The 18476-nt window shown below is 58.8% G+C and overlaps 1 protein-coding gene across 11 annotated transcripts in view; it reads right to left on the reverse strand.

Moving 5' to 3' along the window:
• Positions 1–11788: 11788 nt before the first annotated feature.
• Positions 11789–18476, reverse strand: part of TLE3 (TLE family member 3, transcriptional corepressor) — a 27496-nt gene continuing 20808 nt past the window's right edge. For 8 of the 11 annotated variants that reach the window (XM_042039220.1, XM_042039219.1, XM_042039227.1 and 5 more), the window contains 8 exons: positions 18236–18417; positions 17614–17690; positions 17205–17454; positions 16434–16681; positions 15707–15854; positions 14953–15103; positions 14226–14302; positions 11789–14025 (listed from right to left, as the gene is read on the reverse strand). In XM_042039220.1, the coding sequence (XP_041895154.1) occupies positions 13918–14025; positions 14226–14302; positions 14953–15103; positions 15707–15854; positions 16434–16681; positions 17205–17454; positions 17614–17690; positions 18236–18417 (1241 nt within the window). In that variant the 3' untranslated portion in view covers positions 11789–13917. Of the gene's footprint in view, positions 14026–14225; positions 14303–14952; positions 15104–15706; positions 15855–16433; positions 16682–17204; positions 17455–17613; positions 17691–18220; positions 18418–18476 lie in introns of all 11 variants that reach the window. The other 3 variants (XM_042039224.1, XM_042039223.1, XM_042039221.1) reach the window with 1 other exon arrangement.

Genomic DNA, 18476 nt, shown 5'->3' on the forward strand with positions numbered 1-18476 from the left:
GGGCTGCTTGCCCGGATAATCGATACCCTCCCTCCTTCCGACGTGCAGGAAACGGGGCTTTGGGGCGCCTTTTCCCTTTGTTTTGGCTGTTCCTTTCCCGGGAGGCCGCAGCTCCATTGGAAGCCCGGGGGATTTATGGCCTCTCCAGTTTTATTGTTGATCCAGATCTTTATCTGCCCCGGGCTCATAACTGACATTTAAATTACACTGCAAACAATGAATCAATATTTATGGATTCGCACGCCAATACGAGTTGTCCCGGGATTCTGGCTCCCGGCAAATGGGACAATGAGGTCAAGGTCAAGGCTTTGTCTAATGAGGGGTCGGCACAGACAGGAGCTGCCAGCCGGGTATTGACTTCCTAATAGGAATGCATTTATGGCCGGCATTTAGCCCATGGATTGAGCTGCTGCCTCGTTCTCCCATTCCTGCCATTTTCCCGCTGATAATTGGGGATAATTTCAAGCCCCGAGTCCAGAGTGGTTCCCCCAGCCTGGAAAAACCCGGGAGAAACACCCAGCTCCTCACAGACCCCTAGTTTTCCATGAGGAAAGGCCCCGAGCTCCTTGGAGGAGGATCAGCACTTGGGAAATTCATCCTGGACTCTGAGAATCCAGAGGAGCCAGGATCAATCCTGAACTCCTTAAAAACTTCCTGGGTTAAAGCCAGGATTATCCCTGCAACCCTTAAATCCTTCCTGGCTGGAGTCAGGATCATTCGTGCACCCCTTAAACCCTCTCTGGGTTGGATTTGGGATCATCCCTGCACCCCTTAAACCCTTCCTGAGTTTCAGCTTCCAATGAGATCTTGCTCCCTTTTCCTACCTGGAATCAGGAGTCAAGGTGGCCAAAAAAACCCCATAGATTTTTTAAAATTATTATTATTACTTTTTAAAGGATTTTTAGGCCCTGTTCCTGTCTAATTCCAGCAGTGTGGATGTGGCACTTGGGGACGTGCCCCAGTGGTGGCCCCGACAGTGCTGGGGGAGCAGTTGGAATCGAGGATCTCAGAGAGCTCTTCCAGCTCAAATAATTCCCCAATTCCGTGATTTTAACGATTCTTTATAGCGTCAGGTCCCTGCTGCTCGCTGCCTGTCCCAATTCCCACCGCCGCCTGTCCCTTGTCCCCTCTCATCCCTGGTGGATGGGGGGGACAAACCTGCGCCGGGAGAGCAATTCCCAGCGATTTGACTCCTGGCAGAGCCACGGGCAATGCTCCCCTGGGATTTTACCCCGCAGTCCCTGCCGAGCTGCACCCCGAGTGGGAAATGGGGGAAAAGGGGGATTTGGGGTTGGGGGGGGGGATGTTTTGGCGCTGTTTTTGAAGCCGAGTTTATGCCCCTCGTTAAAACCCAGCTGAAAACTTGCAGGGCTGAACGAGTCCCGTCCTCCCGGCCGCGTTTATTTACATTACAATAATCCCGAGCCTGCGAATTGTGTCAATTATTCTTTCCTCGGGGCGAGCCGAGCGTTCTTTGTTCCTCACTGGTTTACAAAAGTGAAATATAGGTGAGGTTTCGGACCTTTTAATCCCCCGATGTAATTACTGCTCCCCGCAGACTCGGCCGCGTTTCGGCGGCGCTGCCGGGCCCAGATTAGACACACAAAGTCCCTGCTCTCCATCAAAGGCTTCCTTATCTGCCCGAGACAGCCAAACAACAAACGAGCCCCAAATCTCGCCGGCCCCGCTGTTTATTTGACCAGGCCCGAAATAAATAAACCGGCCGCAGCCAAACAGGCGCTTTCCCTGAGAACGGGGGCTCGGCAGGCGCCTGGGTGGGAATTTCCAGGAGCGTGAAGAGGGCCCGGGACTACAGTGGGGCTTTTGAAGTGCTTTTTCCACGTTTTAGGAGCCCCAAATGAGGATGAAACTAAAATGACACGAAGAAATAATCCCCCATTCAGCCCTGAAAGGATTATTCTAATTACTTTGATTATTAAAGATCAGACAGATTTTTTTTTTTTCCCTTCTTCTTTTTTTTTTTTTTTTTTCCTGCCAGCACAAGTAAACCAAGCCCGAAATCCAAATCCTCGCTGGGAATTGAGGAACGTCTTAAGTAAACAGCGGGAACAAACGGGCTGTGTGAGGACCCGCAGGGTCCGGCAGCCGGCGCGGGGGGGCCCCTTTGTGCCGGCCTCAATGGGGGCTGAACGCCCCCCGCCCCCGGCCCGAGCGAGGGGCCGCGTCTCGCCGCTTTCAGATGCAAATGCGGGGGGCTCGCCTTTATCCGCGCTCCGAGCTGCCGGAGTCAAGCTGCGCCCGCCTGAATGAACCGGGAATTTATGCTTTAGTGGGATCGGGGTGGGTTTTTCCCCGCTGCCTGCGCCGGGAGGGGCCGCGCAGATGGTGCCGCCGACCCCCTCTTTATCAGCCGCGATTCGTTTAAGGAGTCTGTTTGTTTCTGCTGATGAGGGCTGTTAATTTGCACAGCGGTCTCATTAGGCCTAAACCACCAATTAATTTCTTTTGTTCTCATTAAACGGCTGATTCCGAAACATTTCGGCAGCCACAATGGATGGCTCCGAGCCGCAGCCCCGGCATCCTCCCCGCCAGTCCTGGCAGCGCTCCTGGAGCCCCGGCAGCCGGCCCAGCAGCCCCGGCGTCCTCCGCAACACCCTGGCACCGGCCCCAGCAGCCCCGGATCTTCCCCGGCTACCTCAGCATCCACCCCAGATCTTCCTGGGTACCCAAACATCCTCCCCAGCCACCCCAGATCTTCCCTGGGTCCCCAACATCCTCCCCAGCAGCCCAGACATCCTCCCCAAAAACCCTGGCACTGGTCCCAGCAGCCCCAAACCTTCCCTGGGCGCCCCAACATCCACCCCAGATCTTCCCTGTGTTCCTCAGCATCCAGCCCAAGTCTTCCCCGGGTACCTCAGCATCCTCTCCCACCATCACAGCATCTTCCTTGATTACTCTGCATCCTCTTCAGCAGCCCCAGCATCTTCTCCAGGTAGCCCAGCACCCTCCTGACAGCCCTGGCCCCTTCCCCTGGCATCGTTCCCAGCCCTGCCATCCTCCCCCGGAGCCCCAGCACCTTCCCCGGGTACCCCGGCATCCTTCCCAGGGATCCCAGCATCTTCCCCAGCAGCCCCAGCATCCTCCCAACAGCTCTGCCAGCTTCCCCAGCAGCCCCAGCAGCTTCCCCAGCAGCTTCCCCGGCAATCCTGGCATCTTCCCCGGCCACCCCAGCCTCCTCCCCGGCCTCGCTGGGTGCCACTCCCACATCCCGGCTGCCCTCCCTGCTCTCCGGCCTGATCCCTGCCTGGAAATCCGGGCATCACACGCATCCATCCTGCGCACAGCTGCCGCACCGAGCTGGAAAAGGAGGATCCCTGGATCCTGGAGCACGGGGATGAGCTTGCCAGGCAAGCCCCGAGCTCTCCCCTTCAAGTCAAAACCAAGATTTGGGGGTTTTTTGCTCTCTGTTCCACTCTTTTCCCCGCTCAGGGGCGTGCCCGGGCCGGCAGGAGCCGGTGCCTCGTGTTTTCCAGCCTGGCCACGCAATTCGCAGCCGCTTTGAAGAGTCCTCGACTGTCCCTGAGCGATTTAATGCCCCAAAGTGTCGCCTTTTGTCCGGGAATGCCGCTGGGGCGAGCACTTAGCCCCGCTTGACATTCCTGCGGCTCCGCCGCGCTTCGGGAATTAAACAGCCGAGGGGCGGCTCCGGACCGGGCTCGTCCTGGACCGAAAAATTCCCAATCCAAGCCCCACCAGTCGGGATAACCTTTTTGCCGTGGCCTCACACCAGAACCCGCTGCAATCCAAGCCCTGGGCTCGCTCCGGGGCTCTCCGGGTGCTGCCGGGATTGGTTTTCCCTGGATTCCAGCACATTCCAGCTCCTTTAAAGGCCGGGTGGGAGCACAGGGAGGCTGTGCCCCCTCCTGTCCCCTCCCAGCAGCGGCCGCGGGGCAGGGGGAGCTGGGCCCCGTTTTTCCACAGCGATTTTTCACTTTCTTTCACCTCCGCTCTTCCCGGTGTCAGGAATTCCCGTCCTCTGCTGCCCGGGCCTTGCTCCTTCCCAGCAGATCCAGGGGCTGGGAAATGAAAGAGGAGGAAAGGTGACACTTCCCTGTCCCCTCCCGAGCCCGGGGTGTCCCCGCTGGCCTCGCCCTGGGCGCAGTCCCTGGGTTTGGGTGTTGGTTTTACAGTCACGGCTGCGTTTGGGGATGTGCAGGAGTGGGGGACAAGGAGAACACAGAGCTGCTCCGAGGGCTGGAGCCCCTCTGGAGCCAGGCTGGGAGAGCTGGGAATGTTCACCTGGAGAAGGGAAGGATCCAGGGAGAGCTCAGAGCCCCTTCCAGGGCCTAAAGGGGCTCCAGGAGAGCTGGAGAGGGACTGGGGACAAGGCATGGAGGGACAGGACACAGGGAATGGCTTCCCACTGCCAGAGGGCAGGGATGGATGGGATATTGGGAAGGAACTGTTCCCTGGGAGGGTGGGGAGGGGCTGGGCTGGAATTCCCAGAGCAGCTGTGGCTGCCCCTGGATCCCTGGAAGTGTCCAAGGCCAGCCTGGAGCAGCCTGGGATAGTGGGAGGTGTCTCTGCCCTTGGAACGGGATGAGCTTTAAGGTCCCTCCCAACCCAAACCATCCCAGGATTCTGTGATAAGCAATAAATCCAAGCCCTGTCCATGGAGCCTGGAATCCTCTGGGAATGCTCCCAAGGACTCCCAGCTCCAAAGCCAGTGCAGGCAGCGCAGTGAGCGAGGGGTCCCCAGCGTCCTCCCAGCGCTGCTTGGAAGCGGGAATTGCTGGAACAGGTTGGGATAATGTTCATTTGTCTTCATTAGGGCAGGAAAGCCGGGAAGGAGCCACGGTGTGGCCCCACAAGGGGCCCTTTCCAAGGATCACTGGGCCTTTCTGCCAGGAATGGAGACAAATGGGAAGTGCTCCAAGATGGGGATGGCACTGCCCCTGCTCCCTGTCCATGGAAAACCCTCCCTGCCCATGGAAAACCCACCCTGCCCATGGAAAACCCACCCTGCCCATGGAAAACCCTCCCCGTCTGGGACCTGGGGGACATGCAGGTGGCAGCGCCCTGCTGGGGTTCCCTGGGCACAGCTCTGTCCCCAGCAGCTCCTTCCCGAGGTGGAGACCTTGGAAATGGGCATTTGGGGGATCCTTGGGAGCAGGCAGGCATCTGGGAAAGGGGGACTTGGGGAGGATGTTTGGGAGCAGGCAGGGATCTGGGAAATGGGGATTTGGGGGGAGTTTGGGAGCAGGCAGGGATCTGGGAAATGGGGATTTGGGGATGTTTGGGGGCAGGGACACGCAGGGACTGGCTCATCCCAGCCTGGAGCTGCTCTGCCCCCGTGTCCCCGTGGGATCTTGGGGGTGGGTGGGCTCCTGGACACGCAGGGATATTCCCTGTCCCCCGATGAGGGCTGGGAATGCTGCTGCCCCCAGCTCCCGATGCACTGCTGGGGAGATCCTTGGATTCCGAGTCTCGGGCAGGTTTTAGAAGTGTCCCTGGGGATTTGCTGGTGTTTTCTAAATTCCATGAAAAATTTATAGTCAGGACAGAAAGAAAAAAGGGGGAAGGGAAAAAAAACCCACCCGGGCTGTTCTCAGCTGAGCCTCTCCATAAATTACCGGGATTTGCTTCCCAGGGTGGTCCGGGAGTGCGTGCCAGGCCCGCCTGTGTTCCAAGGGGGAGGATCCCGAGGTGAAGTGTTGGGAAAGGGGAGGGGAAAGCTGCTTATTTAAGGAAGGGCTGGAGAAAGCCAGGAGAGGTCCTTGCGCCTGCTGCAGCTCCAGGCAGCTCCGGGCTCGGGAATTCCAGGCTGGGATGTGGTTAATCCCAGTGCCCTCCACTCGTGTGCAGAGCTGGGGAATGCTCGGAGGAATTTTTGAGCTGCTTTTGGGGATTGTGGGGAGCCAGCCAAGGGGATGGAGCTGGAGAGGGATCCGCAGACAGACCTGTGGAGCAGCACCGGGACCAGACCACTCCGAGCCCTGGCCTGGGACATTCCAGGGATCCAGGGGCAGCCACAGCTGCTCTGGGAATTCCAGCCCAGCCCCTCCCAGGGAGCAATTCCTTCCCAATATCCCATCCATCCCTGCCCTCTGGCAGTGGGAAGCCATTCCCTGTGTCCTGTCCCTCCATGCCTTGTCCCCAGTCCCTCTCCAGCTCTCCTGGAGCCCCTTTAGGCCCTGGAAGGGGCTCTGAGCTCTCCCTGGAGTTTATCCCGGGAGGAGCTGGGCTGGGTGGGAGCCCAGCATGAGAACCCTGGGCCTGCCCGGATGTTGCTCCCACAGATGTTTTGGGCTCTCTTTCCAGGAAATTCCCTGTTTTCAGATCCCTTTAGCTCCTGTGGAAGAGTCCAGGGCAGTGGTGGCTTCCTGCCGTGTCCAGCGGTGATCCAGAGGGCACAGCCAGTGCCAGGGGTGCTGTGCCATGGAATCCGGGCTGTGCCATGAGATCCTGGCTGATCCAAGCCATTCCCTGCCCTGCAGGTCAGGCAGGGGCTCCCAAACCTGTGCCTGTAGCAGGAGCACGGGCACAGCTCCATCCTCACGGACTCATCCCTGCTGCACCTTTTCCCCTTTCCATCCATTCCCAGAGCCCAGCCGTGGGAGAAGGGATGTGCTGGGAACCGAGCAGCACCGTGGGAGGCTGTCCCATCCCTCCTGTCCAGAGGGGGATTCGAGGGATCCGAGCTCTTTTTCCCAAAAAGAAGGGGCTGGGCATAGATCCCACGGGAAGGGCAGTGCCACCAGAAGCAGCTCCCTGTTCCCCCCACCGAGGTACCTGAGACGGAGCCACCCCCATCCAGGAGCACCCGGAGCACTGCAGGGATGTGTCCCCCACGCTGGGGTCCCAGGGAGGAGCATTCCCGGTCTCTCCCTGCCCTGCAGCATTCCCAGGGGGTGCCGCGTTTATCCCCAGGGAAGGCGTCAGGCCACAAGTGCGGAGCTCCAAATCCTCCCCAGGGAGCATTAATGGATTACCGCAATCCCCGGCATGTTCTGGTTACACAACAAAAATTGGGATAATATCCCGACTCCCGGCGGCAGAGCGGGGTGGAGCGGCTCCGGCACCGCCTCGAGAGCGGCCCAGCTGCCACAGGGCACTTCCAGCTGCCGGGAATGCACTTGGATGCCTGGGGAAGAGCTCCTGGATTCCCAGGGAGGGGAAAGCGTCCCCAAATCCCTGCCCTGCGCTGTCTGTGCGCGATCCCGGTCCCGCCGGGAATGCTGTGCCCGGAGTCCTGCCAGAGGCAAAGCCGCGGGAAAGGCGTTGGGAGAGCCGGAACCATCAGCAGGTCGGGCTTAGCCCGTCTGGGGTTTAAATGAGGCATTAATTAACCCCCCGCAGGTGCTGTGGGACCACCCCAGGAAATCCCAGTTATCCATCAGCCTGTGTTCTCCTCCTTCAGCATTCCAGGTGTGCCCAGGGCCCATGGAGCAGCTCCTGGGGTGGCACGAGGTGCTGCCCGCGCTGCCACGTGTCCCACAGTGTCGCTGTCCCCATCCCGTCCCAGCTCGTGTCCAGCTTTGATGAGGTTTGTGTGGGATTCCCAACGGCGGGAGAACCCGGAGCTGCTGGAGCAATTCCAGAGGAGGCCCCGGAGCTGCTCCGAGGGCTGGAAACCCTCTGGAGCCAGGCTGGGAGAGCTGGGAAAGTTCCCCTGGAGAAGGGAAGGCTCCAGAGAGAGCTCAGAGCCCCTTCCAGGGCCTAAAGGGGCTCCAGGAGAGCTGGAGAGGGACTGGGATGGAGGGGCTGGATGCTGGGCTGGGATGCTCCGTTCCCTCCCGGCCCTGCCGGCTCCCGAGGGAAGCTCTGCCCTTCCACCCTCCATCCGCTGCATTCCCAGCCTCCCCAAACCGATGGATCCACTGATCCCTTCGGTCCTGGCCCTTTGCTGCCAGTCCGGAATATTCCATGTCCATCCCTGCACATCCAAGGGGAAGCAGAGGGGATACGGTGCCAGCGCTGTGCCACCGCCTCTGCCACCAGCACCTCGAGTGAGGAGCGCTCTGGGTGCTCTCCCAGCCTGAAATGCGCAGAAAGTTTTATGGAAGCATAAAAATCTCCAAAATCCCATTAAAGCTCAGCTGCCCCTGCAGCACTGTAATGCCATTTTTTATCTTTTCTGATTAACACAAAACTGGGATAAACCCAACCCTGAGCCCCGGGAACGCCCCACAAACCTGGGGACACCCTGGGGGCTCAGCCCTGGCACAGACCCAGCCCTGAGCCCCGGGAGCGCCCCACAAACCCGGGGACACTCGGGGCCCAGCCCCACAGGGTGACCCAGGCACACACAGCCCTGGGGTTGGATTTTCCAGGCAGGGCCAAGCTCAGCCGGATTCCTGCGGGCTCTGGTGCTCCTCGGCTTTCCCGAGGATAACAAGGCGCCTGTGTGCTCCCAATTTTTGTTTGGGGCTGGAGCTGGCTCCGGAGGGAAGTGTTGTGTGAGGGTGTTGTGGAAAAGCCTTGGCTCCATCTGGGAGCTGTCAGGAAAAGGCTGAGCTCAATCACACGTTGTTATGAATAGCAGCGTTTGAGCCTTTAAAACCTTCGCTTTTTTCCTTCTCTTTTTATTTTTTTCCCTTTTTTTTTCTCCCCTCCTTTTTTCAATTCTTTTCCCCCCCTCCTCCAAGGTAAATTCCAGCTGGGATCAACACTCCCCAGGAATTCCCCCGGAGGAAGTTGGCTGTTCACCAACTCATCTTGTAATAAAAAAAAAGTAATAATAAAAAAAGATTCATTATTCCTGTTGAGCCGAGATGAAACAATTCCCTGGAATTAACGAGGCTCGTTTTGGCCAGCCAAGGTTTTGCTCCAATGAAAGTTTTTATTGTTACCCAGAAAAGCCAAAAAACCCCAAAGCACCCCCAGGGGAGAGGGGGGGGTGATAACGGGGCTGCATTTGGGGCTCTCTCTGGGCTGTCCGAGGGCTGCCCCCAAACCCATCCCGACCAGCCCAGCATTCCCAAATCCTGGATGGGGAGCGCCACGGGGCTTTTCCCAGGCGGAAATCAGGGATGCTCCGGGCTCAGCAGGGTGAGGGGTGGCTCGTCCCACATTGGTGGGGACAGAGTTGGGGATTTAAGGCAAATCCAGCCCCCCCCCCCGAGCAGGTCTGACCGTGGGACAAGAGCCTGGAATGTCAGGGGCTGGTGGGGACAGTCCTGGGAACAGGAGTAGGACTGACAGGGATGGGAATCCAGGGAAATGGGGGATTTCAGTAGGTGGATCATGGAATCCTGGAATGGTTTGGGTTGGAAGGGACATGAAATGATATCCAGGCCCATGGGCAGGGACACCTCCCGCTGTCCCTGGCTGCTCCAAGCCCTGTCCAGCCTGGCCTTGGACACTTCCAGGGATCCAGGGGCAGCCACAGCTTCTCTGGGCACCCTGTGCCAGGGCCTGCCCACCCTCCCAGGGAACAATTCCTTCCCAGTATCCCATCCATCCCTGCCCTCTGGCAGTGGGAAGCCATTCCCTGTGTCCTGTCCCGCATCCCTTGTCCCAGGCCCCAGTGTCACCGGCCCCTCCTGCCATGGCACCCCGTGCCAGCCCCAGGACGGGTTTTTCCAGCGCAGGGCTCCGCAGGGCTGGGATTTGTGCTGCTGGGCTGTTTTGCTTTCCGCCTTGGCTCCGCTTGTTGCTGGCTTTTTTTTTTTTTTTTTTTCCAGCGGGGAATTAAGCCAAATGAGTTTTTATCCGTTGCTGCCGCTTTCCAGCGGGATCCAGGGAAGCACCAGCGCCGGGAAGAGGAGCACGATGAACATCTGAAGGCAGCCGCCGGTTTCTGCGAGCCTTCGGAAGCGATGCCACCCTCGGAGCAGCGAACAAAGCGCGAGCAGGGGCCGCCCTTCAGCACCGGAGCCTCCCCGCGCACAATGGCCCGGCACAATCACTCATTATAACTCAATTACTGTAATTAAAACGGGTGCGAGGCAGAGGCAGAGCCGCCGAAGGGAGCGGTGCCAGCAGAATCCGCACTCGGCGGCAGCAGCCAGCGACAGCAGCAGCTGAGGGTGTCCCCGAGAGCCGCCGCCATCTGTTCCCAGCCCGGGGTGGCACCCTGGCAACCGCACGGCTGCGGTGGGAAGGGCCGGGAAGGGGCTGGGAAGGACTTCGATGGGGCTGGGAAGGGCTGGGAACGCCCCGCGGTGGGTGGGTGCTGCTCTCTGAACCCCGAAGGGTGAAGTCCTCCACGGGATAACAGAGCCCGGGATAACCGGGGGAAGGGGGATCCCGTTATCCCGGATTCTGTGGTGGGCAGGGATATCCCGTTATCCCGGATTCCGTGGTGGGCAGACACCGTGGGCGTGCCCAGGGCACAGCTGGATGGGCTCTGCTTTGTTCCTGGGGTGGACACGGCTCAGCCTGGCACAGGACGCACAGCAGGGAATGGGACACACAGCAGGATATGGGACACACAGCAGGATATGGGACACACAGCAGGACATGGGATGGCATGGGACACACAACAGGACATGGGACACACAGCAGGGCATGGGATGGCATGGGACACACAGCACGGCATGGGACACACAGCAGGACATGGGACACACAGCAGGACACAGCCCAGCACGGCTCTGCCGCCCCTGCCCCTTTCCCAGTGCCCCCTTCAGGGACAGAGACCCAGCATGGGAAAAGCGGTTCTGATGCTCCAGGATCAAATCCCTGCCTGCTCCGTGGGAGCCCTTCCGTGCAGGAATTCCACACTCACGGAAGGAAATCACAGACAAAAAGTGGGCAATGCCACAGAAGGTGCCACCTTCACATCCTCAGGCTCTCGGGGCAATCAGTTCCCGCTCGGTTTTCCAGCTGTTTCCAGCTCTGCCTTCCTGGCCTGGCAGCGTGGGCCAAACCCGACCTGACAGCACCTTTAAAAAGCCCTCATGAATTTATCATTTGAAAATCCAGCGTGGGGGCTGGGAATGACTGAATTACAGAATCTGGGAGCTGGCTGACACAAATGGGAATGGGAGAGCCCAACACCCCTCCCCAGCACTTGGAAAAGCCGGAGTCCAACCCCATGGACTGCCAAGGGCAGCAGTTTCCTGGGAAGGGTTGGAAGCGTGGCCAGAGCCGCTCAGGTGCCGAAGGGGCAGCGCGGGGGGTCCTGGGGGTCCCTTCCCCTTCCCTTCGCTCTCCCAATCTTCCAACAAAGGATTCCTTGCAATTCCTATCTTCTAATGGTCCCCTGCGTCAGCCCCTGGCGGCGTGCAGCCTCCAGCCCCAGGGAAACGCAACCCGAGCGCTCCCCTGCCCATTACCGGGAAGCCGAGCGGGCAGAGCGCCGCTGCCGCCCTTCATCCCTCCCTGGCAGCAGGTCCTGTCGTGTCCAATCCATCACGGGAGCCCCGCAGGACCCTACAGCTGTCCTAGCTCACGGCAGGGCTTTGTCTCCAGCAGGGTGCCGGGCCGGCAGTTCGGGAATGCCGGGGCTCGCATCCCGGGGCTCGGGAGCTGCCTGATCCCGGTCCTGAGGCAGCCCGCGGGCAGGGTGCCCCAATCCCAGCCCTTTCCCTGCATCCCCAAATCCTGGCAGGAGCAGAACTAAAGCTGCTGGGCGCTGCCTTGGAGCTGGGAAAGGGAGGGAAGTGGTTTGGGATGAGCCCATCCCACGGGATGGGGGAGAGGCCAAGGGATGAGAACTCCTCCCATGCATCCTGGGCTCCATCTCCGCTCCAGCATCACCCCCCCAGCTCGGGGATCCCTGTCACGGGTGTCCTGTGCCCCCCAACCCTCCCCTGCTCCTGCCTTTCCCCCCACCTCCGTGAAATTCTGTGGATCAGAGGGTTCAGAGACACTTTGCTTGCGGTTGAGCTTCAGTACATTGACTTTTTATTCTTTTTTTTTCGCTTTTTGGCCCTTTTTTACAAAAACCAGTGGTAGTTATTAACAGCTGTACAGATTCTGCTACATACTTTGGTGTGAAGTCGAGAGCCTGGCTCCGGGAGCTCCACCAGCTCCGCAACATGCAATTCCTGCACCCCAGTCCTGCCATTCGGGGAGGAAAACGAAGCAGCCCAGCTGCAGCCCTGGGAGCCTGGGGGACACGAGCTGGGGGTGACCCCAGGGACAGGGCGGAGCCCCCCAGCCCTTCCCAACACAGCCCATCCGTGCAGAGCAGGATGCTCCGAAGGCCACGGAGCCAGGAATGCTGTGCCCAGGGTCAGGGTGCAGAAAGGGGCAGAGCTGCCCCCACAGATCCCAAGACCGACCCCAAAACACCCCTGGGACATCCCTGGACCCCTCCAAGGCTCTGCTGGCCCCAGGGCCAGGGGCAGAGCCGCCAATCTGAGCCAAACCACCCCAAAATGCCTTTCCCTAAAAGCAGCTTTAGAGACCTCGGCTTCTCCTTTCTTGGATCATCAGTGCCCCAAACTGATCCCATCCTCCCACCGAGCCGCCCTGGGCCTGGAACATTCCCTCATTTCAGCTCCGAACCCTCTCGTTTTGACGGGAAAACCAGGAGTTCCCAGGAGATCTCTCCTCCTTCCCAGCCCAGCTCCTCTGTCTGCCCCGGGAGCAGCCGGAGGGATGGGATGGATCCCTGAGGGATGGGATGGAGGCTCCTGGGAGGGCTGCAATTCCAGGTCCCACCTCTCCATCCTCCTCTCCAAACCATTCTCCCCTCAACCCTAAACTTTTTTTTTCTCCTTTTGGACCAGATCCAACTCGCCAAAAATAATCCATAAAAATGCGGTATAAAAATCCTCTGCCGTGTGCTACAACACAGGTGAGCACTGCTGCTACACAAATACTTTTATTTTCCCGTTAGGTCTTCGTGGGTTTTTTGTCTTTTTTTTTTTGTCTTTTTTTTTTTTGTCCTTTTCGGAACCCTTTAGTACAAAAGGCCTGTGGGGGGAGGGAGTTGCTCCATAAAACCAGAAGACACAAGACCATAAAGCCCACAAGGACCACAAGCAGCCCCCCCACCACACACAAACCCTACTTGTTAGTAAACTTTTTTGCTTTTAAAAAAAACTGTATTTTTTTTTGTCTTTTTTTTTTTTTTTCAAGGTTATCAATTCTAATTCTTTACTTTCATTTGAATACAAAACACGTAAGTTTGCTATTATCTTTCGTGGCTCCCTGAGCTGAATTTTCTAAGCTTTCTTTGAAATCACTCCTCATTTGCTTCTGTCCGAAGACCAAGAAGGGCTTGCGTGGGCTTCCCCTTTTCTTCAAACATCCAAGCACGGAAAAAAAATAAGGATAAATCCATAAATCCATCTATAAAAAACAAACCCCAAGGTGATTGTGTCGATGTCCCGTCAGTAGCTGAGGATCCGAGCGATTCCCCACCATCACTAACACACAACGCACGACAGGAGGAACAACTTTTCACCAGTGGACATCTCTGCTCAGCCTGGATGGCAAAGTCCCCACGGACACTTCCAGAGGGGGTGGGAAAAGGGGGGAAAAAAAAAAAACAACCAACCAAAAAAAAAAACCAAAAACCAACCAAAAAACCCCCAGAATAAAATTGCCACCACCAAAACCATCAGTGGAATACAATTACAGCAGACAAAAATACACAGCTAAGTGTACCGGGAGGGTCCCCCCTTCCCACGCTATTTCCTAGTCCAGTATTTACATTTTTCACAAGTCTTATGCGGGATGCACAAAAAAAAAGTCCCAATAAAAAAGGAGTCCTTGATAGTGCCACCAAAGCCAGACGGAGAGAACCGGAAAACCAAAAAAAAAACCAAAAAAAAAAAAATCCAAAGAAACCCCAAAACCCTAAAACCAAATAAGAATCCGTTTAGGGCTTCCATGTGTGCCAGAGTTGCTGATCTCCAAATAAATCCGAGTGTGGCGGATGCCGGGCGGAGCGATGCCAGGCGGAGCTGGGCCGGGCCCGGGGCCTCCCCTCGGCATTCCCAGAGCATTCCCGAGTGCTGCCGGGGCCGGGAGCTGCCGGCCCGTCCGGAAATCCCAGGCTCAGTAGATGACCTCGTAGACTGTGGCCTTCTTGTCCCCAGAGCCCGTGACGATGTACTTGTCATCCGCGGAGATGTCACAGCTCAGCACGGACGAGGATTCCTTGGACTGGGAAAAGCAGGAGGGGGAAAAAATCCATCACGCTGGGTTTCCAGGATCTCCCAGCAGCATCCACGCTGGGGGCATCACCACATCCCTCACCCTGATACCGACCCGGCCATCACAGAGCATCTCCCCTCTCTCCAGGATAACGCGGAATGGGAATCTGGGAGAAGCCCCCATCCCGCACCCTTCCCAAGGTCTCCTACCTGGAAGATGCTCGCTCCGTAGGGCGTCCTCCAGGCGTTGAGCAGGTTGTCCTTCCCCGTGCTCACAAACCACTTCCCTGTGCCGGGAAATCGGGATCAGCAGCCGAACGCTGCCGGTGCCACCTCCCCGCCCCACAGATCCCAGGGCTGACCTTTCCCTGCCCCACAGGCTGCTTAACCTCAGGGATTTGGTAGAAGTGGGAAAACCTGGAGGTTCCCTGGGAAGTCCTGCCCAGCCCCGCTCTGCTGGGACGATCCAGGTGCTGCTTCCCACCTCCGGCGGTGCCCGGGGCTGTCTGCAGCACAGCCGGGATGGGTTTATGGGGATAAACCCCAAATGCAGCATCCATGGGCTGGATCCTGCTGGAATTATCCATGCTCAGCCCCCCACCACTGCATTGAGCACCACCCCTTCCTGCAGTTTGTGGGCATCCCTGTTTCCCATCCCTGGAAGTGTCCAAGGCCAGGCTGGACAGGGCTTGGAGCAACCTGGGATAGTGGGAGCTGTCCCAAGGGGGTGGAATGGGATGAGCTTGAAGGTTCCTTCCAACCCCAAATATTCCATGATTCCACGATCCCCATCCATGAGCGGGGGGTCTGGGGGGTTCTACTGGGAGCTGTCCCAAGGGGGCAGAATGGGATGAGCTTTGAGGTCTCTCCCAGCCTAAACCATTCCATGATTCCATGATCCCCATCCCTGCCGGAGCTCCGGGTGGGAGCTGCTTACCGCAGTAGGCGAATTTGAGGGAGAGGACGCAGCTCTCGTGCAGGTGCAGCTGGTACTTGTCGGGCTTGGTGTGGTGCAGCACCTCCACGTTGCTGCTCTCCATGCCCACCGCCAGCCACTCGCCCGTCGGGCAGTATCCCAGGGAAAAGATCTGCAGCGGGAAGCGGGATACAGGGACATCAGCGGGAATTCACCGCCTGCTCTGCCCACAGCACCCCGCAGAAGGTTGGGATGAGAGGTCCTCGAGGTGCTTCCCAACCCAACCATTCTGGGATCCAGCCATTGCTGGCCAGACCCTGATGGACGGAGCAGGCTGGGAGAGGCACATCCATGGGTTTGGATGGCTCCATCCCCATGGATATTGCTGCCCTTGCCGAACGGACATAAGGTCCCAGCTCGGCCCCTCCGGATCAGGGAGGCCATGCTGGAGGAGGCAGGATCCTGATCCCTGCTCCCATCCCACCCTCAGGGCACCCCGAGAACCCTGTCACATCCACAGGCATCCCATGGGAAGAGCTACTTCCCTAATGGCAGCCTAATCCTGCAGGAGCTGGAACAAGATCCAGGGAGCCCCACAGTTCCAGCAGTCCCGGGTCACACCGAAACCAGCGGGAACAGCCACACTCGGAGATCACAGAGCCCTTTTCCCCACAGGAAAAGCCCCTTCCTGCAGTGGGCACGAGCCAGCAGCCGAGCGGGACTCCCTGTTTTCCATGGGGATAAATCCTGTGCCAGCCCATTCCCGGGGCGGTACCTGGGAGGTGAAGTCGTGCTGCTGCAGCTGCCGCCCTTCCCGCAGGTCCCAGGAACGCACCGTGTTATCCAGGCCCCCCGTCCACAACTTGGTACCATCGTGGGAGATGTCTATGCAGCTGGCCCCATCCGTGTGGCCTTGGAATTGCCTTGGGAGCAGAAAAAATGATGGAATTCTGCAAGGGGAGTGGCTAGGAAAAGCATGGAGTTGGGTTCAAGGTACTCAGAGACTATGTTTAGGTGGCTCATCCACACCAAAGATTCCTGGAAATCCATCCAGGAGCATCCTGTGCTGAGGAGCACCAGCCTGGCCAAGGGTTGGGCTGGTTTAGGGATGAGCACCAGGAGATGGTGCAGCATCACCAGAGGGAGTTCCTGGCACCAGCCCAGAGGAACTGTGGCTGCCCCATCCCTGGAATGTTCAAGGCTGGGTTGGATGGGGCTTGCAGCCACTGGGGAGAGTGGAAGGTGGAGGAAAGGGATGTCGATGGGGGAAAGAGGAAAGAGAGGGAAATGGGGTGGGGAAAGAGGAAAAGGGACATCAACGGAGGAAGAGGAAAAGGGACCATGATGGGGAAAAGAGGAAAAGTCAGTCCTTTGCTGACAAAAGGAAGAGGAAAAGGGATGTGACAGGGTAAAAATGACCTTTAAGGCCCTTCCCACCCCAGCCCACGATCCCCAAGGTCCTCACACCCAACTCCCCGGCAGGACACCGGCTGGGGGCTCACCTGACGAGGGTCTGGTTGTGCAGGTCCCACACGGCGATGTTGCCGTCGCTGCAGCACGAGAAGCACACCTTGGCGTCGGGGCTGATGGCCAGCGCGTAGCACGCGGGCGCCGACGACGTCAGCTCGGCCTTGATGCGTGGCGTGGGCGACGCCAGGTCCCAGATGGTCAAAGTGCTGGCCTCGCCCCCCACGATCAGCGTGCGGCCGTCCGGCAGCAGCTTGCAGGAGCGGATGTAGTTATCCCTGTTCTGGGGACGGAAGGGACGGTGAGGGGCCGTGGGGGACGGGAGGGAGGAGTTGAGGAGCGGGGAGATGGTGATGGATGGGGAAGAGAGTAGAGGGAGGGGGTGTTAAAGGGGGAGAGGAGAAGGGATGTTGAGAGGGAAGAGGAAAGGGAGCGCACAGGGGGAAGAGAAAAAGAGGGCAAAGGATGGGGAAAGAGGAAAAGGGATGTTGACAGAGGGAAGAGGAAGAGGGACATTTAAGGGGGGAAAAGAGAGATAAATGGGAAGAGGAAACAGGGAAGAGGAAAAAGACAATAATGGAGGACAAAGAGTTGGTAATGGGAAAAAGAGAGACAGGATGTTAAGGGGGGAAGAGGAAAGGGAGGGCAATGGGGGAAAGAGGAAACATAGATGGCGATGTGGGGAAGAGATGTTGATGTTAATGGGGAGAAGGTGATGAATGCCATTAGAAGTGGGTGGAGGAGGGGACACAGCACTGGGGACAGCAGCAGCCGCACCCCAGCTCCGGCCACAGCCAGCCCCTCACCAGGCAGTCCAGCTGGGAGATGGGGCTCTTGCTGCCGGGCTGGCTGATGTCCCAGATCTTGACGCAGCCTTTGCCGCCGGTGTAGACGTGGCGGGTGGGGTTGCTGATGGTGACGGCGCACACCACCTCGCCGTGGCTCAGCGTGTTGATCTGCCGCGCGTGCCGCGGGATGCCGGGCCCCGCCAGCGCATCGTGGGGAAACGGCACCGGCTGCATCTGCCCGTCCGCGCTCACGTGGAACGAGTAGGCCCTACCAGGGTGGGAAAGGGCTCATCTCCAGGGACAGAGCTCGTGGGGACAGCCCGCTGTCACATCGTGTCCCCAGCGCCAGCCCTGGGTGAAGCCCTCCCTCGTCTCCCTCCCGGCCACTCGTCCCCTCCGATCCCACAGAAATCCAAGCGGGGCTTACGGTTTCCCTCCGGGGATGGACGCCAGGCTGGAGGGTAGGCCCGGGGCTCGCATGGCGGGGTGTGGGTCAAACCCGACCTGCCAAGAGATGCACGGACACGGGTGAGGCCAGACCGGGGCTGGGAACAGCACACAGCTTCCCATCCATGACCCCCTGGGGACTTTGGGGCACTTTTCCCTTGCTGCTCAAAGCCAATCGGTATTTCCCCCTGGCAGGAAGGGGAAACAGCCAAAGGTCTTGGGTCTGCAGGAACCAGGCTGGACACGCTCCCTCTCCCCATGTTATTCCCAAGCCCCCAGGGATGGGATCAGCCATGTTGGGCGCAGCACCAATGGCAGCGCTTGACTCCTTGTTTTGCCTTAAAACAGGAGTTTAGTGAGAGGAATGAGAAGGGGGCCGAAGAATGGGTAAAGGGCTGAGGAATGGGAAGGAGAAACCTCAATCCAGTGGCACGTCCATGTCATCCCTGAGGAAGCATCTCCACCCCCCCTTCAACGGTGGCCATTTCAAACTACAGCTGGCTTTGAGAAGGAGCCTCAACCTCCCAGCCCCCCAAAGCCCCCCAGGCCCTCCCCCCAGCGAGAAAGGAGCTAAAAGTGCTACGTACAGCTCCAAAGCTCACCATTGGTGACCGGCCGTAGGCGGCGGCGGCAGCGGCGGCCGCGCTCATCTGCGGGGGGAGGTTGTGCAGCCCCGCGTAGGCGCCGGGGCTCGTCAGGGACCCGTTCATCTCGTGGTGCCCCATCATGGCAAAGGGCGCTGCGTAGGAGCCCGCGATGGAGATGGGCGTCCGCAGGGCCGAGGCTGCGGAGAGACGGACACGGTCAGGGCACGGAGCGTGGGCAGGGCCGGGCCGGGACATG

The sequence above is a fragment of the Corvus kubaryi genome, unplaced genomic scaffold (assembly GCF_017639235.1).
Source record: "Corvus kubaryi isolate FWS band 111438036 unplaced genomic scaffold, C.kubaryi_AGA036_p1.0 37394, whole genome shotgun sequence".
Classification (NCBI taxonomy): Eukaryota; Metazoa; Chordata; class Aves; order Passeriformes; family Corvidae; genus Corvus; species Corvus kubaryi.